The sequence below is a fragment of the Dromiciops gliroides genome, chromosome 2 (genome assembly GCF_019393635.1).
Source record: "Dromiciops gliroides isolate mDroGli1 chromosome 2, mDroGli1.pri, whole genome shotgun sequence".
NCBI classification, from domain to species: Eukaryota; Metazoa; Chordata; class Mammalia; order Microbiotheria; family Microbiotheriidae; genus Dromiciops; species Dromiciops gliroides.
In genome coordinates, this window is record NC_057862.1 from 678,651,915 (window position 1) to 678,676,820 (window position 24,906).

Sequence of the window (24,906 nt, forward strand, 5' to 3'; positions counted from 1 at the left end):
GTAATCCCATGCATTTTATTTTGTGAACTTAAGAAAAATCATTCTGAGAAGGGGTCCATGACCAAAAAAAAAAGTCTAAGACCCTCCGGTCCAGACTGACTCCTGGGGCACGCCTCTGCTAATGGGCAGTGGGCCTGCTTCTTGTCTTGTTCCTTGGGCCCTGGGGCTCTCCTGCATCCCACCCTGGGTATAGTGCAGGGCCTGAAACACGATGAGTATGCCATTACTGACTTGAATAATGCTGGACCTCAGAGGCCGAGAGCCGGAGTTACACTCCCAGCTCTGAGGTGTTACTTGTGTGCCCTTGAGCTAACACAACCTCTCTGGGTCTGTTCCTTGCCTGAAAAGTAAGGGAAGGAGTCTGACTAGAGTGTCTAAGGGGCCTGCAGCTCTGTAGCATCGTGTTGGTTCTTGGAGTCTGTGACATCATGGGTTCATCAATACAAATACGGGGTAGATGGTACCCTGCCTGTAACTTAGTAAATGGACTGAATGACCCTGAAAAGTTGCCAGAGGATCACACAGCATCAAATACAGAGCTGAACCCCAGACTTGCCCATACCAATAGGCCACGCTCTACGCTGCCTACCATAACGCAGTAGAGGCAGCAGGGGGCACCAGAGTGTGGGCCAGGCCTCAGTAAGACCCAAGTACAAAGCCAGCCGGGGACACTTACTAGTTGGATGCTCTGGGTCCGTCACTTCACTTCCCTCCCCTTTTCTGTGTCTCAGTTTCCTCATTCGTAAAGCAGGGATCACAATAGGCCCTCCCTCCCAGGGTGGTTGTAAAGATCAAATGAGATGCTTGGCACATCTCAGCGCTACATAAATGTTAGCTATTATTTGTTATGAGCCACAGACGGCAGAATCTACATATGCCAAACCAAAAATGAAGACACGTGGACTGATTGACAAGACACGGTCCTGTGCCCAGGGACGAATCAAAAAGAGGAATCTCAGTGGTTGTCTGACCATGACAATGGCTCACAGGGAAATGGGGGCAGTGTGGTCTGATGGTCTTGGAACTGCTTCCCTGCTTCCCACACTTAGGAGTGTGATCCTGAGCACATTTCTTACCCTCCCCTGAACCGCCAAGTGCCTCAGTCTCCTGGCGTGTACAATGGTGAGGACCAGCTCTGTGCCCCCTACACCTGGCATGGCCGGTGCAAGAAGTCTGGTGTGACCTGTCAGGCTGTTGTACCATCCTGGGCAGCCCCCAGAGGTAGCACAGGCCAGCTGCTTTCCTCCCCCATGGTCTGTTTGAGCCACCCCACCCTCGACCCAGTAACTAGACAGAGCCACCCATCATAGAGGAATCCAATTTTTATTCTTTGTAAAGTGCTTAAAACGCAAAGAACAAGCTCTTTAGAAACATGAACTGCAACAAGGAAGACAAACAGTGAAGCAAAATAATGTTCCCCCTTCTCTCTCCCTCTCCTGGGGCCTTCAACTGGGGCCAGGGGCAAAAAGACAACATAGAAGAACTCTGGGTTTCAATGCCAAACCTTGTGGCTTGGCTGTGGACTTCGGGCCCCCTCCCAAAGCCCAGGCAAGGTCAGGGTCCTTTTCTCCTTGGCTGGGCCTCAAGAAGGGGAGTTACCTCCTCATTACCCTCCCTCTCCTGGAGGTCTGCAGGCTCCATGGTGGGGGGAGGGGGAGGATCAGGGCTGTGAATGACTCCAACGGGGTTTTTGAGAGAGGCTACTGGGTAGGGGAAGACACTGGTTTTATCTGCAGGGACTCATCCCTACACCAAAACAAACCCCATATACACATACACACACCCACAGAGGGCTTTCCTCTCTCCAAAAGCAGACTCAAGCCCTACCAAGAGCAGCCTTGCCCACCCACCTCAGCCTGCCATCCCACACAGGGTCCCAGGCTCCCACCCTTCCAAGCTGCCCCAGTGCACCTGCCCAGAGGGTCAGCTCAAAGATGGCAGGAGGACAGGTGGCTGAGGCCAGGCCCCAGGGGTTGCCAGGTGAAGGGGGGGGCCAACTGGGGGACATGGGACACAGAACAAATGCTTAAAGTGCAACACAGCCCGGTTAACTAAGGCAGCTGGGTGGGGAGGGCGAGAATAGCAGCTTGGCTGGCTGGCAAGGGGGGGTGGGGGGCAGTTGAGAACTTCCCTCCCCAAAGTGCAGCATCCCAGTGCCTCCAATGAGACAATTTGGCTAGGAGAGAGGGAGGGAGGGTGGGAGGCAGGGGCAGGCCAGCAATAACTGGGGAGGGGGCGGAAGAGGGGGGCACCCAGCTCAGTGGGAGTCTCAAGGGCACTCATCTGCTGCTTAGTAATTCATGGAGGAGAGAGGGGGAGGGGGGAGGGGGAATGGCATCAAACATTACTAGCCCCTTCCCCAATTTCCTGGGCCATCCCTCCCCGAGCTTCCCTCCTGTGCCCCCCCCTTTCTCACACTCAGCTCCAGGTTGGAGAGGTGAGTCAGAGGTGCTCAGAGTTATGCAGGCAGATGGCCAGGGGTGGCCAGGAGCCTCTGCCCCCCTTCTTCTTTTCAGCAGGGAGGAGCGGGGTGCCCATCATGGAAAGGGAGGCGGGGCAGGTGGACCTCAGTCCAGACCCCTGCCTGGGCCCCTCCCCACAAGGCACATTTGACATTTTAATGATTTTTTTTTCTAAGTACAAACCCCGCTGGGCTGCAGAGTTTTGGCATCTGAACGGGTAAGCAGAGAACAGAGAAGCTTTTAAACATCAAAACCCAGACAGATCCAAGAAGAACCCCAGAGACAGGAAGCTTGGGTTCAGAGACCTGGGGGGAGGCCTGGAGGAATGACAGAACCCAAACCCCTCCCCTAAATAAGCTGACCCAAAGAACACCCATCAGCCACAGCTGCCTCTCCACCTCCCCCAAACTGAACCTCGGGGCCTCACACACTCACACACACACACACAGACACACACAGACACACATGGGGGTGGGGGGACAGGGGAGCGCAGCCGCACTGTGATGGAGGAGCCGGCTGGCTGCCAGGCTCACATTTTGGCAGCTTGTTTTCCAGGAGGTAACGCTGGCAGTAACTGGGGCAGGGGAGTGGGAGGTGGGTCACTCCAGCTGGGGCAGGGGGTAGGAACAACTGTGTTCAGACAGGGAGAGGGAGGATCACTACCCCCTTCACTGCCCCATGTTGTCCTTGAAAGACTACACCCTGACCCCAGCCCCAGCAGCCCCCAAACCCAATGGGCCCAAGCAGAGAGGCCTCCTCCCTTCATACTTCTGTCCCTGGCAGCAGGGAGAGCTCCGAGGGGAGTGGAGAGAGGTCCCTTTGGGGCCCTGGCTCCTGCCCTGCCAGGGGGGGACCTAGACTCCCCTACACATCCGCTGTAAACTCTCTGCTGGGAAGACCACCGGCCTGTGGGGGTCTGTGTGTGTCTGTAGGTGGGGGGGTGTGGGTGTGCCTGTGAGCCCCTGCCAGGGATGGAGGAAGGGGCGTTACTTGGGGGCCCGAGGCCCCTGTGGGATCTGCAGCAGCGTCGGGGACGTCTCCATGATGCGCACCAGCAGCTGGTCGATGTAGCTCTCCAGCTCATGCACGTGCTCGTCGCGGCGGCTCAGCTCCCGCTCTCGCTGCAGGAGCAGGGCGATCAGCTCATCATGGGTCAGGTGGTAGTACCTGGCCGACTGGTCAGGCTGCGAGGGGTCCTGCTACCAAGCAGAGCCAAGGTCTGAGTGAAGGCAGCCAGGCCCTTCCCCCGACCCCACCCATGGGGGCTGGCCTCAGCGAGCTTCTGTTCTGAGGGATCCATCTGTGCAAGGACTCAAGTTAAACTGAGGGAGCAGCCCAGGCTGTGGCAGGGAGAGAGGGGCTGGAGCAGGCATGCACAGCCGGTGTCTGCTAACAAGGGCGCTTGCCATGAGGCCCCAAGGGTGGGGGCTTTGATCAGTGGCTCCAGAGGGACCAAAGAGGAAGCCCCCTTGGGCCTAGGAGGAAGAGGTTGCTAGGATAGAGCACCAGCCCTGGATTCAGGAGGACCTGAGTTCAAATCTGGCCTTGCACATTTGACACTTACTAGCTGTGTGACCCTGGGCAAGTCACTTAACCCCAATTGCCTTACCAAAAAAAAAAAAAAAAAAAGAGGCTGCTAGGTCCAGTCAGGATAAGACTGGGCCCCACCGCCCCAGCCCAAGCTCAGCTCACTCACCTTTAGCTTCACCTTGGACTCCGCTGTCTGGTCAGCCTGGGGGGCCACAGGCTGAATGCTGCCTGACGTGACTGTCTTGAGTTTCTCCAACCCACTGGTCAGGGCTGAGCTCAGGCTGGAGCGAGGTGGCTTCTTGTCCACGACCCCCTCTGGTGGGGCCGAGCTGAGGGGCTTCACAGGGTGAGGGCTGGGGAGACAAGGGGAGAGCTGTCAGAGGGGGCCTTGATGGGATGCTGCTTTAAAGGCTTTCCAGCCCTCTCTGCACCTGGACCACAACACTCACAATAATATAACCCAAGGAGTCACCAGCCCAGGCTCAACCCTTCCAAGCCAGCCCCTTCCACCTCCAGACAGCAGACAGCCTCTGCTCGGCAATGCACCCCCTGCTCCTGCTCCTGCTCCTGCCTTCTGCGGCCCAACACAACCCTCTCGCTGGCCAGACTATCTATCTCAGCCCCCAAGACTTCTCTGCTCCAGACCAGACCCGGCCAGTTCTGAAAGCCCTCCTCATAAGGCCTTCCACCATCCTGGGGACCCTTCCTCAAAGGTGGTCCTCTGAAGGGAAATCACACCAAAAGCAATGGCATCATCTGGAGGAGGAAGTGGCAATTTTATCTGGGCAGTCATGTTTTAAAACTGCTCTGAGGGGCAGCTAGGTGGCGCAGTGGATAGAGCACCGGCCCTGGATTCAGGAGGACCTGAGTTCAAATCCGGCCTCAGACACTTAACACTTATTTGCTGTGTGACTCTGGGAAAGTCACTTAACCCCCATTGCCCCACTAAAAAAAAAAAAGGCTCTGAGAGAACATCAATAAAATATTCCAGGACCTTTCGGAAACACAATCACTGAATCTCAGAAGGGGCATCAGGGGCATTTAATCATGTGTTTAAAACAACAATTAAATTGCATCCAACAAACATTGACTAAGAAGCGATCATCGTGTGCAGATCACCCGGAACAACAAACAATGCTGACAGGCTCTCATGGGTGTGTGCTTCTACTACCACTGGACTTAGAACTTCTGACCTTAGCCACATGAAGCCAGACTGGGCTGATTTCTCCACCTTTAGTGTTCTGTGAGTTAAGTTTCGGATTTTGTACCGTGCACATATTTCATGACTTCATTTTTAATTGTGTGGTTCTTAAAAAGGAATATTATTTTAAGGATACGTGCAAAAGTTGTAGCTTTTAAAGAGCACACTTCAGTGACCATCAGAGATATTGCACTGGATGTTGGTGTGGGAAAATCAAGCATTTCAAGATCATCAAAGCCTGTGATGAGGTGGTACTAGATGCACAAAGGCCCAAAGGAAAATGTGGTTCAAAAGGAAAAACAAAGTATTGTCCTGAAATGAACTAGTCCTCAGAAAACAAGCAAAGAGGAACCTGATGGTTAGAAGGCATTATTGATTCTGCTAGAGTACTGTGTCCCAGGCTTTTAAAACTAAAAGAACACTTAGAAAACCGGTTTTACAAGTTGCCAACTGTTGCTATGAAGAAAAAAATACCTGTCATAGGCTAGACTACATAAAGACTCAAATACTAAAGACTAGAAAAAGGTCATTTTTACTGGTGAACCTCACTTTTTCATTCAAAGCTCCATACCACAACAGTAGTCCAGTAGAAGCCTAAGTGAGCTTCCAAAATACAGGGAAGTTCATTAAACTGTAAGACAGCGACTCCACTCCCCTCTCCACCAAAAAAAAAAAAAGAAAAAAGTTTGGGGGAGTTTTGTTTGTTTGTTTTTTGCTTCCAGTGGGCCCATATGGTTTGGTGATGAAGAATTAAGGGATATGGATCAAACTCTTCTGAACTCAATGCCAAATCATGGTTTATTTTTTTTTACATGATTGCAACAAAGAGATACAATGTCATAAAAAAATTTTAGAGATATAAAAAGTTACAAGTTCTACTATAAAAGTCAATACATTTAAATATTTTACTTTGTTACAAGTCTATGCCTTCATCACCTCATGCCTGGATTATTGCAATAGCTGCTGGAGACTGCCTGCCTCGAGTCTGTCCTGACTCCAGTCCATCCTCCGCTCAGCCACCCAAGTGCTTTTCCTAAAATGCAGGTCCAATCCTATCACCTCCCCCCCTTCTCAATAGACTCGAGGACTCCCTGTTACCTCTGGGAACAAATACAAGATGCTCTGGGCAGCATCTGAAGCCCTTCATAACCCGGCCTTCACACACACCTTTTCAGGATTCTTACCCCTTACTGCATCCCACTCCACACACTCTATGATCACTTTGCTGTTCCTTGAACCACCAACTCCCATCTCCTGACTGGGCACTTTCAGCGGCTGTCCCTCATCATCCCCCCTCCTGGCTTCCATCAAGCCCAGCTAAAATCCCACCTTCTCCAGAAAACCTTTCCCAAGCCCTCTCAATGCGAGGGCCTTCCCTATATTGATTGTCCCCCGTTCGTCCCGTGCACATCCTGTCTCACAGAGTTCTTGGTGTGTTGTCTCCCCCCACAAGACTGCAAACTCCTGGAAGGTAGGGACTTTTGCCTTTCTTTGTATCCTAAATGCTTGGCATAGTGCTTGGCAAAGGCTGTTGAGTCCATTTTCAATCGTGTTTGACTGTGACTCCATTTGAGGTTTTCTTGGCAGAGATACTGGAGTATATTTGCCATTTCCTTCTCCAGCTCATTTGACAGATGAGGGAACTGAGGCAAACAGGGTGAAGTGACTAGCCCAGGGTCACACAGTTAGTAAGTGAGGCAGTTTGGATTCAGGAAGAAGAATCTTGACACAAAGCCAAATGTTCTGTTATCCACTTTGCCAAAAGTAGTAGGCAACTAATAATTGCTAGTTGTCTGACTAGCAAATCTAATCCAGAGAGGCAGCATCGTATGCTGGATAGAGAGCAAGACTTAAGAGTCAGAGAGCCCTGGGTTCAAGTCCCCCATCTGACCCAAACTGGCCATGTGACTCCAGGCAAACCACTCCACCTCTCAATTCTCCAAAGCAGCTCAATGTTTATGTCTGACCAGTTTTGTGGAAAAGAGAGAAAACAGATCAATGAATCAGGTGTGCAGTTAAAAAACCCAGAAAGCCAACAAACCAAACTGAAGAGCCAAATGGCTTGTGTACAGTATGCTGGATGCCATGGAGATGAGCAACAATGGAAGCAGTGGAAGAACTCCAAGAGAACCAAGAATACAACCAGATGCAAGGTCTCGCATATCCAGACACAAATGCACCAAGTTAGGGAATGAACAATTAATCTCACAGGCAGCAATGAAATTTGATGGGGGAGGAGGTGCCTGCTGGAAGGACACAGATCTTATCCAAAAAGGATCATTGGGATGGAAATCTAGGCCAATAGAGAGGCTCAGGGGCTGTCCCATCCAGCCCCCAATTTTACAGATGGGGAAAATAAGGCCCAAAGAGGTTAGGGCATCACAACGCTGAGCTGAGACCTCCAAGGCTGCCTGGTAGTGCACCTCCCTGATTTTACAGATGGGGAAAATGAGGTAGGTGGCACTGTAGTACACAGGCACTGGGCCTGAATCAGGAAGACCTATCTTCCTGAGTTCAAATCTGGCCTCATTTACTACCGTGTGACCCTGGGCAAGTCACTTAACCCTGGTTGCCTCAGTTTCCTCATCTGTAAAATGAGCTGGAGAAGGAAATGGCAAACCACTCCAGTATCTCTGCCAAGAAAACCCTAATGGGGTCACAGACCAGACATGACTGAATAAGAAAAGATCCTTCTTACTGAAGGCCCAGGGCAGTGTTCCTACAGAAGACTGTACTAAGGAGAAAGTGTCAGGGCAGGCTGGGGCCAGGAGCAGAAAGTGGGCAGTGACAGGCCCAAGGAACACAGAATGTCTAATGAAGGAACAGAGGGGTCGACATCCTAGCTGCTCTGCTCACTCCCAGCACAGACTCAGTCCCACAACTTCCCCTCCCTTGGCCTTCCTTTCTTCCTCTGCCCTGCTTAGCCACAGGGATGGGATTTGGATCAAGTGAAGCGACTGGCACAGTCCATGCCAGGGACCCAACAGCTCCTGCCCTCAAAGAGCTTATATTCTCCCAGGGTGGGTGGGAGGAACAAGATGTCCACAGACAAGTCAATAGAAAACAAGGAGGAAGAAGTGCAAAATGATTTTAGTTACTAATAGCTGGAGGAATTGGGAAAGGCACCCTCAGAACAGTCCAGGAGGAGGCACCAACAGGTTGGTTCATCACCATCACAGAGATGAGGAAATGGAGGGTTGGGCAACTTGACCAAGGTCATGACTGATATGTGTCAGAGACAAGAGACCCAGCTGGGTGTAGCCAGACTCCAAGGCCAGGGCTCTTCCCATTATGCCACCCTGCCTGCCTAAGGTGTTCCGACACCAGAGGGCTTCATTCTTAACCCATGGCTGAGGCTGACACACACATGCCTTTTTCAGGTATGCATAAGTGCATAAGAAAATTATTCCATTTGAATTTCACTGAGAAAAATTGGTGACAGTGTTACTTATCCAAGAACTCGGCCAGGGGCAGCTAGGTGGTACAGTGGATAAAGCACCCGCCCTGGATTCAGGAGGACCTGAGTTCAAATCCAGCCTCAGACACTTGACATTTACTAGCTGTGTGACCCTGGGCAAGTCACTTAACCCTCATTGCCCCACCAAAAAAAACCCTAAAAAAATAGCCAAAAATGTGGCCGGGGAAGTGGCAGTGTTCTGAATCTGTCGACTTTTCTGTAGGTTTTTGAGCCAGCAAGAGCCAATGGACAAAGAGCCTGCCTCAAAGTTAGGAAAATCTGGGGTCAAGTGTAACCTCTGCTATACCGGGGCTGAGACACACCCAAGGGAAATGTGAGTAACTCTTGAAAACTACTACATGCCAGGCCGCTAACAATGGCTCTCATGCTATTCTTGTGGAAAACATGCTTGGATGTGGGCCACACAACTGTCCAGCAAGGTGGATTCAGGATGGGCCGAGTGGTCAGGTCTAAAAAGCAGTCACTCGGTTGTTAACGGTCCAATATCAGCTTGGCAGGAAATCCCCCCCGCCCAGCCTGCAGATGTGGAAAACTTTAATGAATGACAACGAAGGCCTGTGGACGGCAAGCATCTGCAGATGACATTAAGGCTAAATCCATCGCCATGCATCCAGGGAGCGTTCCACTCCAAAAAGATCTCACAAGCAGACCACAACACTGAGCTAAGTCTGTTGGAGAGAAAAGTAAAGTCTTCTACAGCTTCAAATAATCAGCCTCACCCATACCAGATACCAGCTTGTCTGAGAATGACTGGGCTTTCTAGGCTACCTGTCCAATCTGAGGCAACAGTGGGATCTGGAAGCTGAACAAGTTAAGACGAGCCCATGAGCCACATCTGGAGAACTACGCGTTCTCTTCTGAGCACCACACTTTAGAAGGGACACTGATAAACCGCAGAGTACGTAGAGGAACACACCCCCGGATCTGGAGGGACCTCGAAATGAAGTCGATGCGATCAGGAAAGGAACTGGGAACAAGAGAAGACGTGCAGGCCTCCTTTCTTGTATCTGAAGGGCCACCTGGTAGAAGAGTTAACTAGACTGCATTCTGATTGGCCCCTGAGGTCAGAGTTAGAAGCAAAGAGTGGAATTTGCCCTCAGAGAGTCTCCGGCTTGATGTGAGGAGAACAATAACTGGTACTTGTATAATGCTCTAAAGTCTGCAAAGCACCTGACAAATATGAGCTTGTCTGATCCCCACACCAGCCCTGGAAAGTGGGTGCTATTATTATCCCATTTTACAGAGGAGGAGACTGAGTCTAAGCGGCAATGAGTGCATGGTTCAGGTTCACCCAGCTAGGAAATGTCTGAGGCTGGACTGGGGCTCAGGAAAACTCCCTGCACCACGACAGGGACAATAGCCAACTAAAAAGAAGCTTAGCGCCGACACGGAGGCGCCACCCAGTGGCAGTTACTGAAACTGCACCCATGACGGCAGAAGCAGAGGCAGCTGGGGAGAGATGGCTCAAGAGGTCTGGGAGAATGGAAGCCTCAGGTTTGATCCTGACTGTCACATAGGATCTGTGTGGTCCTGCACAAGTCTTTTCTCTAGGTATTTTCTTCCTTGGTGAAATGAGGGCATTGGACCAAATACTGCCTCCATTCTATGACTAGGACGGTCAGTTCAAGTGGGAGGAGGTAGGATTGCTCAGGGTTTACCTCTGATAAGACTCCGGTCACCAGCAATGCTGATAGCAATGTCACCCCATTCAAGAAATAGCCCATCACCTCCAGGATCAAATAGAAAACCCTCTCAAGTCTGGGGTCCAAAGATGGCCCCTCCTCTCTTTCTCTCCTTCTTACACCTACCACCCCAAGCACTCTGGCTGTGAGCAAGACCCTCCATCTCGAGGCTCTGGCCCCTTCTACCTCCCGGACCTCCTCCAGTCCCAACGAAAATGCCACCTTTCCCGACCCTCTTGTCCTGCTGTCTATTGGTGAGCTCCTTGGGAGCTGTTCTTTGTGTCCTCAGCACTTAGCTAAGTGCCTACCACACAGCTGGTGCTTAATCAATGCTTACTGACTTACTGATTTATACCAAAGCAACCCCACATGGGGTCACAAAAAATTTGGCGACAGTAGAAGACTATGTATACCTATTTTATAGACCTAGATATCCAGGGTTGCAGAAAAATTTCTTGGGCGAAAAGGGGTCCAGAGTGAAAAGTTTAAGAAGTCTTGATTTATACCACACTACAATGGAAATAGGGCTCTCAGTTCTGCTAGATGGGCCACAGTGCTGAGCACCAAGCCTGAAGACAGGAAGACCCGAATTCAAATCCAGCCTCAGACACTTCCCAGCTGTGTGGCCCCGGGCAAGTAGTTGCTGAACTGTTTGCCTCAGTTTCCTCACCTGTAAAATGAGCTGGAGAAGAAAATGGCAACCACTCCACTATCTTTGCCAAGAAACCCCCAACAGGGTCACAAAGAGTCAAACATGACTGAAAAATTCAATGGGGACCGAACAGCAGAAGAGCAAGCTAGACTCGGGGTCCTTTGGTTTTCTGTCTTTTCCATTATATACTATTTGCAAACCTAGAAGTGATAGATCAAAGATCAAAAGGGACCCTAGACATCATGTCGCTCAACCTCCCACTTTATTTATTTATTTTTTTTTTGGTGGGGCAATGAGGGTTAAGTGACTTGCCCAGGATCACACAGCTAGTGTCATGTGTCTGAGGCCTGATCTGAACTCAGGTCCTCCTGAATCCAGGGCCAGTGCTCGATCCACTGTGCTACGTAGCTGCCCCCCAACCCCCCACTTTAAATGAAGAGACTGGAGGACTTGGCCAAAGCCCCACAGGTGATAAATGCCTCTGACAGACTAGACGACCCGTCCTTGGTCTTGCCCAAGGCAAGACTTGGATATGGACTCCAGGCTTCATTTTGAAAGGAGGCTGTGAGAATGATTGTTCAGGGCAGCTAGGTGGCGCTTCAGTGGATAGAGCACCGGCCCTGGATTCAGGAGGACCTGAGTTCAAGTCCAGCCTCAGACACTTGACACTTACTAGCTGTGTGACCCTGGGCAAGTCACTTAACCCCCAGTGCCCTGCAAAAAAAAGAGAGAGAGAGAGAGAGAAGGATTGTTCTTCCATTTTCACTTCTGTGTAGTTGAGAAGGAAGAGCCTATGTTTTAGAGGAGGAGGTGCAGGAAGAGGGAGAGGGAAAGGGGGTCCTGGGTCTTCCAACCAAACTCTCTGGCCTTCTGCACCTGCCTTCTCAGGCTGGAGTAGCACTCCCCTTGGCGGCCTCCTCTGACTAGAGAGTTCTTCTTGGGAACCTCCATTTGAGAAAGGACCCGTGCCCGCCACGCTGACTTCTTCCTATCTGGGCTCAGCTCTTGACTCACTTGCCTTCCTTCTTTACAGGGTGACTTTTGTGCCCCAATGTGGTTCTAGTGGCCACAGCTGGTCTAGACGTGGCTATCATCACTGTGCCTTCCTCCTCTCTTCGCCTCCTTCTGTGCTGTCTTCCCTCAGTAAGTCCCTCAAGAGCTGACATTTTTTGGTTTTGTTGACTGACTGACTGACCAAGGCTCAGCACAATGCTGAAACAGAGGAAGCACTGAATACTTTATCTAATTTTTATCTGATGAAGCCCACTTGGCGATGGAAGAAGTCGGAGAGAAGGGCCTCCACCAACATTTTCTGGGCTAAGCCTGGCACCAGGCTGGCTGTGGGAGGGAAGCCCTGAACTCTGGTCCTGGCTCGGCCCCAGGACCTGCCCTGACCGCGTCCCCATCTCTCACCACTACAACTCACCCACCACTCGGCTGTCAAAGCCCCTCTGACCTCTAGGGTCAAATCTAAGCCCCACGGCCAGCATTCCCTGGCCTGGACGGCTCCTGCCTCTCCAGCCTTTCCATTTTTCTTCCTCCATTTGACCCTCCATCTCCCAACTCTGGGCTCTTCCACGGCTGCTCCCTGGGCCTAGAAAGCTCTCCTTCCTCAGCTAAGAGGCAGGAAGCCTTTCCTGGTTCCCCCAAGCTAGTGCCTTCCCTCTAAGATTTACACACAAGTGTTTACATGTTGTCTCCTTACTGGACTGTGATGGTTTTTTACTCTCCTTGCATCACCAATACTTAGTACTGTTCCTGTGACTGGCTCCTATCTCCTCTCCCACAGGACTGGCATAAGGACCAAACAAAACGGTGCATGTCAGTCAGTCACTCAGTCACTCAACATTTCTGAAGCACCCACTATGTGCCAGGCACTGGGCTAAGAGCTGAAGATACAACAAAAGTAAAAAAATGAAGTCCCTGCTCCCGAGGAGCTCAAAGTCTAATGGGGGAGACACGCTAAGGTCTATGTACAAACAAGCTGCAGACATGATGAACTGGGGATCATCTCAGAGGGAGTTTTCGGAAATAATTAACCACCAGAGATTTTTTTAAAATTTTAGTCTGGATCTCTGATTCCTTTGGTGCATGGGAATGCCCTTGTACAAATCTCCTCTCCCAATGCAGATCAGAAACTGGGTTTATAAGGAGAGAAGGCCGAGGGCCCCCAGAGTTTGGCTCAGTGCCCCCAAGTGAGTCTGAGTGAGGCAGGATCAAAAGCCAGGCCTTCTTGACTTCGAAGCCTGCTCCCCTCCTATCAGACCATGCTGCTTCTATCACAGATGCGGGATAAAATTAGTCAGACGTCCAACTGAAAGGAATGCCAAAGATCATTTCAGCCAAACAGACTGTCTTCCCCCAGATGCAGATGGTCCACGGCTAGACCAGCTGGGCCCCAAGCTCACACCAGGGTCATGAGAATAAAGAAGGCCGGAGAGCAGGAAGAGCACTATCCTGTGCTGGAAGAAAGGGCAGCCCCACACCTGAGCTTCCCTTCTCACCCCAAGCCTCAGCTGCATCATCCATAAAGTGGGTGGATGAGCACCCACCTGCCTTGCCCCTCAGGGTCCCTGGGAGAGAACTGCTCAGTCAACCTTCAAGTCCAACAGGGGTCCCGTCCATTTCTGACACCCCTACTTTGAGACTTGGGGAATCATAAGCTTGGAAGCCAGCTGCTCCCCAAGCCCCTCCACATTCCTTCAGGATCAAAGCCCTTAGCACAGGGCCTGCACACCTGAGGTGCTTCCTCAATGCTTGTTCTCACCTCCCTCCCTTTCTTTTTTTTTTTCTTTTGGTGAGGCAGCTGGGGTTAAGTGACTTGCCCAGGGTCACACAGCTAGTAAGTGTTAAGTGTCTGAGGCCGGATTTGAACTCATGTCCTCCTGACTCCAGAGCCAGTGCTCTCCTCCCTCCCTTTCACCTAATGAGTCCCGACCACTGTTCTTTCCTAACAAACTCCAGGGCAGGTTGGGAGCCACATAAAGAGACCCAAGATGATCCTAGGGAAAGCCCTCACCCACAGGGCAGAAGCTGCCACTGGAGTCTACGCTGTAAGGCATAAGACCATAGGAGAGGCCTGGAATGGGCCTTGAATAGCATCACCAACCTCTCATTTGACAAATGAGGAAACTGAGGCTGAAAAAGACTGAAGAACTTCCCAGAGGTTACACAGACAGTAGCAGGGCTGACACTTGAACTCAGAACCTTTTCTACTCCCCCAGCATACACTTGCCCAGGGATGTCAAACTCATCCCTCTCTGATACACCCATAAGCCTTAGCTGGCTTCACTTCTCCCTCCAACTCTGCAGGGATCCCTTGGCGACAAAACCTACCAAATGTGGGATCCTTATCTGTCCCATACATGTTTGCCCACCCCCACCCCCAACAGGGACCATCCCACAGAATCTGAGCTGGGAGGACCTCAACAGTCATCCAGTCCAATTATCAGAAACCCAGCAAGCACATGGAGGGAGAGAGAAGGAAGGGGAGGGGGGTAAAATGAAGGGGGGGAGGTGGAGGGCAGAGGGGAGAAGGGGAGAGAGGGGAACAGGAGAGGAAAAAGGCATACAAAGATTCACAGAAAGAGCTACCACACCACCAAAAAAAAAAAAAAAGTAGGGTGGAACAGCACCGCCATCTATGGGGCTTTTTCAGTATTGCTCCCAAAGACACATGGCCTAGCCCAGGCCATGGAGCTGCTCAAGGGCACAGGGCCCCCTGTCCTGTCCGTGCCACCAGCCAGCCCCACCAAAATGCCAGTTTGCTGCCACCGAGGCAGCCTCCCCAGAGGCCTGGCCTTGACTGCACCCTCGGGCCCCTCTCTCGTCAGACCCACTTGCACCCTGGTTTCTGGTCCTCCCTCGCCAGGACACGGGCCGTCAGCCCGCCCACCGTGGGCTGGGTTCGGGCCAAGCTGAGGGGTTTCTAACTTCAGACACACAGAGGACCCCCATCTAGCCCAGCGCCCTCATTTTCTGAACAGTAGCCCATCCCCCTTTCCCAAGAGGGGGCGGCCCTCACCTGGTGCCGCGCTGGCTCGGAGGCTCCTCAGCTGGTCGTGTCTCCAGGGGCAGAAGCGCAAGCAGGGTGGAAGGGGTCTCGATGCCCCACTGTGGGCTCGGGGAGCCCTCGATGGGCGAGGGGAACTCGAAGGGGCCTCGGGTTGTGGGGAAGTCCGCCAGGGCCGGGGTAGAGAAGGATAAGGGCCGGCTTCCATGCAGAGAGAGGGATTCTTGGCCAGGCTTCCTGCTCACATTAGTGGCTGGGCATGGAGAAGGGAGAGGGGGAGGGAGGGGAGGGGCAGGGGTGGGGTCCTGAGGGGCCACGAGTTCTAGGCTGGGGGGCGCTGGAGATGCTTCATCTGCGGTGGCGGGGAGTGAGGCCGGCAGGATGGTGGAGGCCGGGCTCCCGTGAGGTAAGGAAGGGCTCAAGGTGTCATCGTCGTCACCGCTGGAATCCCAGATAGGCTCTTTCACTGAAGCAGCGGCGGCCAGGAGGCCCGGGGGCTCAGGTGTATCTGGGAGATGCCCCGACTCTGGTTCCTCAGCTGCCCAGAGAGGCTGCCCCAGGTCAGCGGCGGCCAGGAGGCCCGGGGGCTCAGGTGTATCTGGGAGATTCCCCGACTCTGGTTCCTCAGCTGCCCAGAGAGGCTGCCCCAGGTTAGTGGCCGCCAGGAGGCCCGGGGGCTCAGGTGTATCTGGGAGATGCCCCGACTCTGGTTCCTCAGCTGCCCAGAGAGGCTGCCCCAGGTCAGCGGCGGCCAGGAAGCCCGGGGGCTCAGGTGTATCTGGGAGATGCCCTGACTCTGGTTCCTCAGCTGCCCAGAGAGGCTGCCCCCGGTCAGCAGTGTGCTTGGAGGCCAGCGATGGGGAAGGGAGCTCCGGGACAGCTGGTGGAGGGCCGGGCTCAGGAAGCAGGGGCAGCGGCTCAGGCAGCGGCTCCCAGCGGCTGCCAGAGCGGAGGGTGTCCAGCTCTTGTGGAGCCAGGTCAGCCCCCTCCATCTCATCCCGGTGGCTGAGCGCCCGGAGGCTTGGGAAGATGTCTTCGAAACGCAGCTCCATCCCTTCTCTGCTAGGCCCCCTGGGATTCACATCTCTCTCTTCATTCTGGGAATTCGAGGGTGTGAAAAGGCGCGGTGGCTTGGGTGGGGGCGGCCCAGGCCTCAGCTCCTCAGATGACTCCTGCTGGGACGCAGGGGACCCCTCCCCTTGTTCAAGGGGGGGTGAAAAGACTTCTCTGGCTGGGTCTCCTGGAGAGGGGGAGTCAGGCCCCCAGAGTGAGGGTGGCTCATCCAGAAGCCCCCAAAGGTTCTCTTCTTGCTCCCAGTTTCTCTTTGAGATGGGAGGGGGGCTCTTAGACACGGGAGGGATGTTTATCATCTCTGACGACCATAGATCGGTAATTACATTCAACTCTTGGGAAAGCTGGCTCTCCCGGGCCGCAGTCTCTTCTTCCAGCTCTTCGGAGGCTCCTGGGCTCCAGGACCTCTCTTGGCCACTGTTCTCTCTCCTTAAGGGACCGGGACAAGCAGCTTCGGGGGCTGTTTCCGGAGCCCGGGAGGGGCCCTCTCCTTCTTCTGTGTTCTGCCCTAGGGAGTGCTGTCTGGCTGACAAGGATGGGCTGGGGCCCTGCAGGACAGGGGACTCCCAGCCCACAGCAGTCACACTCCAGCCATCAGGACTCGGGGGGCCGGGAGCCTCGAGGGTCGATGCCGAGTTGCTGCCCCCTCCCCTGGGGTCTTCTCGGGCCTCTGCTGTCATCGCCACATTGTCACCGCCGGTCCGGGGCGCTCCCCAGGCTCCTGGCTCTGGCTCCAACAGCCCTGACTCTGCAGCTGGGGCTGAGAATCCACACCCAGCATCGGAGGGCAGCCTGCTGGCGGCAAAGGCGTTGAAGGAGTCGTCCCACTCCGACGGGGAGGACACAGTGGGGGCCGCTACCAGCGAGCCACTGGGGAGAGAGCGAGCAGGTGAAGTATACTTTAACTCTTTGTCCATCACGAGCTCCTCAAAGAAGGGGTTGCTCTGCAGGGAGGGGAGGAATGGATTGGTGGATCCCCGACATCTGGGGGAGGGGGCAGGGGGGGGAGGCGAAGGCGGCGGCGGCAGCAGCGGGTGCAAAAAGGTTAGTGTTTAGCGTGCGAGCAGCGGCAGCAGGGGGGGAGCAGGGGAGGCTGCCCGGAGGAGGCGCAGGCGCATCTGGGCCAGGTTCTACCTGAGGAGACACGTCCAGGCTGCGGAAGGAGACAAAACCACGGGCCTCCTGGTTAATGTCTGGTCCTGCTGCAGGCCCACCCATACCAACGAGCATGCACACATATATGCACACACTCATGCACCAGCATGCAGTCATGTACACACACACAGTCAGCATGCACACCCTCATGTGCACGCTCACTCACACACCCACCCCCCACAGGCACACTCAGTGTGCACACATACACACTCGGCATGCACACCTCCATGTGCACATGCGCACACATGCACCCCCACAAGCACACACTCATGTGCACAATCACACACACACATACTCCCACAAGCACACTCAGTGTGCACACACCTTCATGTGCACTCATGCACACCCACCCCCCACAGGCACACTCAGTGTGCACACACCTTCATGTGCACAAATACAAGCACACTCAGCATGCACACCTTCATGTGTACAAGCGCACACACACACTCACACTCTAAGGTCATGACTATGGGGAAGAGTCTGTGGCCCCAAAGCTGCCCCAAGCCCTACAGGATTTAGACAGAAAACAATCTGGCTTGGCAGGAAAGGCAGGTCAAGCCAGGAGAGAAACCCTACTGGGGGCAGGGCAGGCAAGGAATTTGCCCCCAAGCTGTAGCCCTACACTGATCCTAAGACCCAGCATTTGGGGTCTCTGATGTCCACAAACTGGCATTTATTAAGTGACTAGTGAGTAAGAAGTTCTTGGGCTGGGCCCGGGAGTGAGAGGGGAGAAAGGGCACCCCACCCACCAACAGGGGGTACACACACGCAGAGCACGCCCACAAACACCCACGGACTCCCTGGATATCCTCCAGCAGCTGTGGGCCTGGACCCCTGGGTAGTGCCTCTGGCTGGGCTAGTCCAGGAGAGCTTGAGGGGACAGAGGAGGTAGCTATGGACACCCCCCACCCCTATCCCTCCAAGGCCGAGGAGCCAAGCAAGCACTGGGCCTAGTGTGACCTTAAGGGTCGCCCCACATGACCCCCTCAGGTCTGGAGAGGTCACCAGAGGTGGGCTGCGACCCCAGGGCCTCCCTGCTCCCAGGGCGCACAGGGTCTCCGGTACAGGACCCAGTTCTACAGAAGCAAGCTCACGGACATCACAGAGAGGCATGTGGTTTCCCACCCAGCCCTTCCACTACGTGGTGACATCCCCGTTGGGCCTGCTCCGAAGCTTGGAGACCCACTGTCAAACTTTCTGAGGGATGGAAATGTAGTCGGGAAACGTTTGACAAACTAAAGAGGGTTTTCTGCACCCATGGGAGGCCTGAGTTTGGTCCCCAATCTGGAGTACTGACCACAGAGGGAGGGGGCCTAGGGCAGCAGGTCCTTCAGTACCACAACTCGGGGACAGCTCAGTGCCTTTCATTTTTACACACACAATGGGTTACGTGGGGTGACCTGGGGATGGAGAGCTAGCCTCCAGATCAAGAGGCCCTGGGTTCAAGTCCAGCCTCTGACACCTAATGGCCACATGGGCCCAGCACCTCTAAGGCCATCATGCTCTGCACTGCCAGGAGCAGGTCCTGGCTCTAACAACTAGATGCTCTCTCATCTGAAGGCAGGCCTTCCTAACCCCAAGGTCAAATCCAGAACCGGAGCTATGTAACTCTCTACTACATATCCCTAAGGCATCTCAGACACACCCATAATCCTAGGCAGGTTTTTTTTTTTTTTTGGTCCTTCATTCTCGGTGGGATTTTTTTTTGGGGGGGGGGGGGCGGGCAATGAGGGTTAAGTGACTTGCCCAGTTGCCCAGGGTGACACAGCTAGTGTGAAGTAAGTGTCTGAGGTCGGATTTGAACTCAAGTCCTCCTGAATCCAGGGCCAGTGCTCTATCCACTGCCCCACCTAGCTGCCAGGTCCTTCATTTTCAAAGAGGACCATGACATCAGGAGGTGATGTCATGACTTGCAGTGAATTGGATTTAAGTGAGGGAGGGCTGGGCAAGGTCACCAGCCTCACTCTCTCCTCCCGAGCCATCTGGGTCCAGTGGCAAGTTATACATCAGGACAACTGGAGTTAACCCAGGATGTTTAAGGCAGTTGGGGTTAAGTGACTTGCCCAGGGTCACACAGCTAGTAAGTGTCTGAGGTGAGATTTGAACTCAGGTCCTACCAATTTCAGGGCCAGTGCTCCATTCACTGTGCCACCTAGCTGCCCTAGGCAGGAACTCTTAACTGGAGGGCTATATTTCAATATATTTAGTTTCCTTTGTATTCCTATGTCCCTTTTTTATGCATTTATAAAAACCCTGTCCTAAGAAGGGATTAAAAATTATGCTTTCGCCCCAATTCCCCTCAGAATACAAAATAAAGAACACCTGGGTTGGACAGAGGTCAGAGGTGAGAGACTGAGGCAACCAGCCTTCATCCAGTCCAATCCCCTCACTTGACAGAGGAGAAAACTGAGGCCCAGGTTTACAAAGTATTTTTCTTACAACCACCTTGTGAGGCTGATAATGGACGCACTATTGTTCCTAGGTTATAGTAGAAACTGAAACATAAAGTGAGTTTCCCAAAGCTGGGCTACCCCGAGGTCACAGGCTCCAGAGCAGAAAGAACAAGGGCCATGGGCTCCAGTCTGGGCTCCGTCTTCCTCTGCTCTTAACCCAGGGCCCATCGACTTAAAATAGAGAAAAGTTCCCCGCAAAAAAAAAAAAAGAAAGAAAAAAGAAAAAAAATAAGGCAGCTAGGTGGCACAGTGGATAAAGCCCCAACCCTGGATGAGTTCAAATCCAGTCTCAGACACTTGTCACCTACTAGCTGTGTGACCCTGGGCAAGTCACTTAACCTTCATTGCCCCACCCAAAAAAGAAAGAAAGAAAAGTTCCATTTCCATCTTCACTCGCCTCTACCTCAGAGAAGGGGTCAGCAAAGGGACACCTGCTCTAAACACTGACACACTCAGCCACCTGGGCCTCCAGCTCTTCCTTCCATTTGACAGAATTGGGGGAGGAGGCATCCTTCATGCTGATGGGAATCAGAGCCCTGCTGAGCCCTGGGGAGGGGCAGAAAGGACGCTGGGGACACTTTGTTTGTTGGAGGCTGGGGGTGGGGAGGATTTGATGCAGGGGCTTGGCCTCTATTTCTGGAGTTCACTGGAGGGGCTCTTGGAGATCATCCAGGTGACCTCAACCACCGCTTTGGCAGGAGAGGAAACAGGCCCAGAGACTGTCAGCGACTTGGCCACAGTCACACAGGAACTAGACCACATCCAGCTTCCTCTCCACTAACAGACTCCCTCCGGGGGTGAGTGAGGAGAGCAATCCCCCCCAGGTCATCAGCCTGAGGACGCACGGGGGGCTCCTGACCACAAGGCCCGGCTCTCTGCTGGGCCCGGTCATTTCTCTAGCACTGCGTCCCTCTGCGGCGCGCACGCACGTGCCTCACCGTGCTCCTAGCGCTTGGCACAAAGCATTTAACAGATGCGGCCCAGGACCCCTCCCTTCCCTCAGGGCCCTGCAGGTGAACCCTCTCCTTTCTCTTCCCAGCCTGGGCTCTGGGGCTCCTTCTTTTGTCACTCCCCCGTCTCCTCCTCCTGCCCTGTCCTGCTCTTCCTGGGGCCAGCATCAGGGAGAGCCAAGTTCAAATCCAGCTTCAGACACTGGCTAGGTGACTTCCCCACTGCCCATCTTGGTTTCCTCATCTGTAATGGGGCTGACGGTGATGCTGCCTGGCACACAGGGCTGTCGGGCCTCACCCCGGCTGGGCGACCTCAGCTCAGCCGGCCACACTCGGGCCCATGCTAGTGTCCCCCCTTCTCCATCTCCTTAGGGGGTTTGCCTGGGCCTTCCTCCCTCCAGGCCCCACATCCTCAGGCTGGGCAGGGGCTGACCCTCATGACCTCTGGGTCCAGGGGGTTCAATGGGGGCACGCCCTTGTGTTCCTATGGACTTTATTTGGGGAGTGTAAAAACCTCCTTCTGAGGAGGGTCCGTGGACTCCACCTGACTGCCTGAGGAGACCAGGCCACAGCCACCAGCCTTGGTGCAGGGGGGATGGGGGTGGCACCTACTGTGTGCCAGGCACTTCACAGACGTTCACTCCCATGATCAGGAGGTTCCTCCCTCTTGGGCTGGGGGAGACTCCCAGGAGCCCCCTGGCTTCTCTTCCACCCCAGCACAAAGCTCTCTGGGGGGGGGTCCGGATTCCCAAGCTGGGAGAGACCTTAGAAGTCATTCAGTCCAACCCTCTCCTCATACAGAGAAAACGGAGGTGCAGCCAAGAGCTCGAGCAGCCGTCCACCCCACTCCTTCATTTACCAGACGAGGAAAACAAGGCCCAGTGTCACAAGGTGGCAGAGGTAGGATCTGAACCCAGGGCCTCTGGCCAAGAAGGAAATGACCTGACCTCAAACACAGCACCCCTGAGCACACGTCTGGTCTTTGAACCATATCACGCTGGCCTGGATGGACCCTTGGCCAGCTCTGCCCCCCCCCAGCCCCATGGGAGCCAGGCAGGGCAGGGTGGGGGGAGGGCTGGGACCTCCCCCCTCCTGAAGCCAGCTTCCCCCAGCTGGCCCCCGACACCCCCACCCACATACAGGTGCTGCCCCACCCAAACAAGCAACTTTCTCAGCAATGGGGCTCAGGAGGCCGGGAGCTGGGGCCATACTCTCTTCCAACCTGGCTTCACAACGCCCCCTCCTTACCTTTGGTGCCACTCAGCAAGGAGGAAAGGAGAAGGAAGATGGAGCCACAGCAAGCCCGCCCCGCCCCCAGGGGGTACACACAAACCTGTTGCTATGACAGCAGGAGCTGGGCCCCTGGGGAGGGCTCCCCGCAGGCGCCTCCAAGGGCAGAAGCTAAAGGACTCCTCCGGTGCAGAGGAGGAGGCCCCGGGGACAGTCCCAGCTCTGGTCAGGAACATGGGCATCCCCAAGGCTTTGGGGCCTTGGGCAAGTGCTCCTAGGGCAGCCCTAGGCTCCCACAGCCAGTTGCCTCTGCATCTGCCCCCTCCAGCCCAGCCCTGGACAGAGCTGCCAAATCCATCTTCCTCACCCCCATCCACTCCCTGCCCCAGAGTCTGAAGACTCAGCCTGGCATTCAAGGCCCTCTCCACATTCCTCTCGGCTCCCTCTGCACAGCTCCACTCAAACCCATCCCGTGGGCCTTCCCGCCTCCGAGACCCTGCTCCCAGAAGCCCAGTCTGAGAAAAGCCAAACCCCGCTTCCCTCGGGGTCCAGCCCAAGTCCATGAGGCTGAGCTCTGACCCTCCTGGACCCTGGCTGGGTCAGCAGGGTGCGGAGGAATACTGCCAGAAGTTCCCCCACTCACTAGCGAGTGACCTAGGCCAGAAATGAGCCTCTGCTTCTCTGTCTTCCTCCTCAAGGAGGGAGGGCAGGGGGCAAGAGCCTCCTGTGTCAGTGTGCCCCTGCCAGGCCAGGGTACTGGGGGGAGGGGGGGAGGGGGGGATGGAGCTGGCCAGTAGCTGCACAAGAGCCCAGAGGAGGAGACACCCCCAAGCCCTCCAGTGTAACAAGCCATTTCTTCCCTGGGGTCACACGGAGGCACCAAAGTTTCCTGAGTTCAAGGTAGCCCCCCCACCAAGGAAGCCGAGGACGGCTCCCTGCCCTGCAGGAGGACCCGTGGACACCAAGGACATAGGATGTGGTCATCTTGTGGGGCTGGAAGCCACAAGATGACCGTGAGGGCTCCTCGCAAGCACCCCCAGGGAGCCCAGGGCTGGAGAAGGGAGGGAAGGCTTTGGGAGGGAGGCTAAAAGGGACCAGGAAGCTGAGGCCTAGACAACTTCAGTGACTTGTGCCTAAGCTCACCAAGACATGGGGCAGCAAAAGAATTCAAACCCAGATCCTGCAGACCTTGCTCTCAACAAATTAAGGCAATCTGGCCTAGGGCAGAGCTGGGATTAACTGACACTCCTTGTTTTTCAGGGGGGTGGAAAACGAGGGGGAAGCCCACACTCTCCTAGGCCTGCATTTCATGTGCTGCTCCAAGCTCAAAGGAAATAGCTACCTTCTTCCCCATCGGGCCTGAGCCCCGGGCAGGGGCCCCTCTGGGCACAAGGGGGCGCGCCTACCCAGAGACAGGCACGCTCTGCCCATCATCCCTCCCTCCCTCTGCCTCTGGTGCAGGCTGTGCCCTCGGAGTGCCAGGGTCCAAGTGACATGACACGAAGAGCCCCGCACCCTGTCGCTGCTCCGGCTTCAGCTCACATCCCGTGGGCCCCAGGAGGAAGTCGATGCTCGCCACCCTCAGAAGAACGGGCCTTCCCTTCCATCCCTGCAGCCTCTCTTAGAGACACTGAGTCCAACCTCAGAGAAAACCCAGCTAGTGGGGATCTAAGGCAGGATTTGCACTCGGGTCTTCCTGGCTCCAGGTCTAGCACTCCAGCCAGTGCCTGACCTCGCTAAGTCTAGGCCATCTCCCAGGGCTTTCCATCTATCCTCAGCTCCTCAGGGTCAGAGACTAAGATCAAGCCTGATCTCCCCCCAACTTCCACAAAGACATTCTCTGGTCCCAGAATACTTCTTTCCTCCCCGCACTTCTCCCCATTCCTTGCCCCCTAACACACTGACCAGGCCCAACCCATCTCCTCCCCCTAGCCTGAGCGTCCCACCCCCTCAGCTCTCCTACAAATGAGTGGGCCATAGCTTAGGCCCCCAACGCAGCAGCGCCCAAAATGTCAGCTTCCTGTCCACAAGGGGCTCAGAGTAGGGTCATCTCCTCATCACCTCCCAACACATCCTCCCTGTTCCTTCCGAAGCAAGAGGTCAGAGCACCCTCCTTGCACCTATCCTCTCCACTTTTCACAGGCACGCACATGCACACAGACACACACACATCCACATGTGTACATGCGCTCATGCACAACACAATCTGTGCTATACACATGCATATACACGTGCACATTCACACCCTAAACACATACATATACGTGCGCACACACACATCCACATGCGTACACACACACATCCACGCACGCGCACACACGACAGGCAGCAGTAGAGACACCAACAGCAGGGAGACAGGCCAAGCAGCCGGGCCAAGGAAGCCTGTGCCCCCACTTTGGGAGTCCCCCAGGTTCAGGCCCAGGTGTCTGGGCAGTCAGTGAGGTGGCCCTGGAGCCCTGTCCTCTGCTGGGGGCCAGTGAGGGTGCCATGGGCCTAGGCCCAGAGCAGAGATGGAGCGGGGGCCTTGGGCAAGCTGGCTGGCAAACAATGCTATCGGTTGCTTCTTGCACGGACAGCCTCCCCACAGCCCCTGGGGTGGGGCCCATGGACACAGGGCGAGGGTCCCAGCCCTGCCTGGCTGGGGTTTGGAGGCCTGGGGGTGGACAGAGCTAGGGCATGGCCCCCATCCTGCCTTTCTGGGGGTAAGGGGGGGAGCAGAGTTGGGCAGGGCATCCTGCTCCATGCTGTCTGGCCTAACACTGCCAGTGCTGGGACCCCCAGGGAAAATGTGGCCAGAGGGGCAGGTCACCATCCCATTCTACAGCCCTGGGAGGTCAAGAATGCCCACTGGCTCCTGGGGAGCCTGAATCATCTGATTAAGAACTAGAATTTGAACCCTGGACCAGCGCTCTACCAGACCAGGCCTCCTCCAGCACCTGGAGAGGTGACCCTGCCTATGCCAGCCCAGAGCTGGGCACTGGGTGTCATGTGTGACCCAACCCTCAGAGGCTGCCCCAGGGCCCTCTCCCC

At 54.7% G+C, this 24,906-nt stretch overlaps 1 protein-coding gene across 4 annotated transcripts in view; it reads right to left on the reverse strand.

Moving 5' to 3' along the window:
- Positions 1 to 1,304: 1,304 nt before the first annotated feature.
- Positions 1,305 to 24,906, reverse strand: part of RAB11FIP5 (RAB11 family interacting protein 5) — a 54,625-nt gene continuing 31,023 nt past the window's right edge. The window contains exons 4-6 of one of the 4 annotated variants that reach the window (XM_043986600.1): positions 15,030 to 16,958; positions 4,159 to 4,345; positions 1,305 to 3,661 (exon numbers count right to left, since the gene is read on the reverse strand). In XM_043986600.1, coding sequence (XP_043842535.1) covers positions 3,449 to 3,661; positions 4,159 to 4,345; positions 15,030 to 16,958 — 2,329 coding nt within the window. In that variant the 3' untranslated portion in view covers positions 1,305 to 3,448. The other 3 variants (XM_043986601.1, XM_043986602.1, XM_043986603.1) reach the window with 3 other exon arrangements.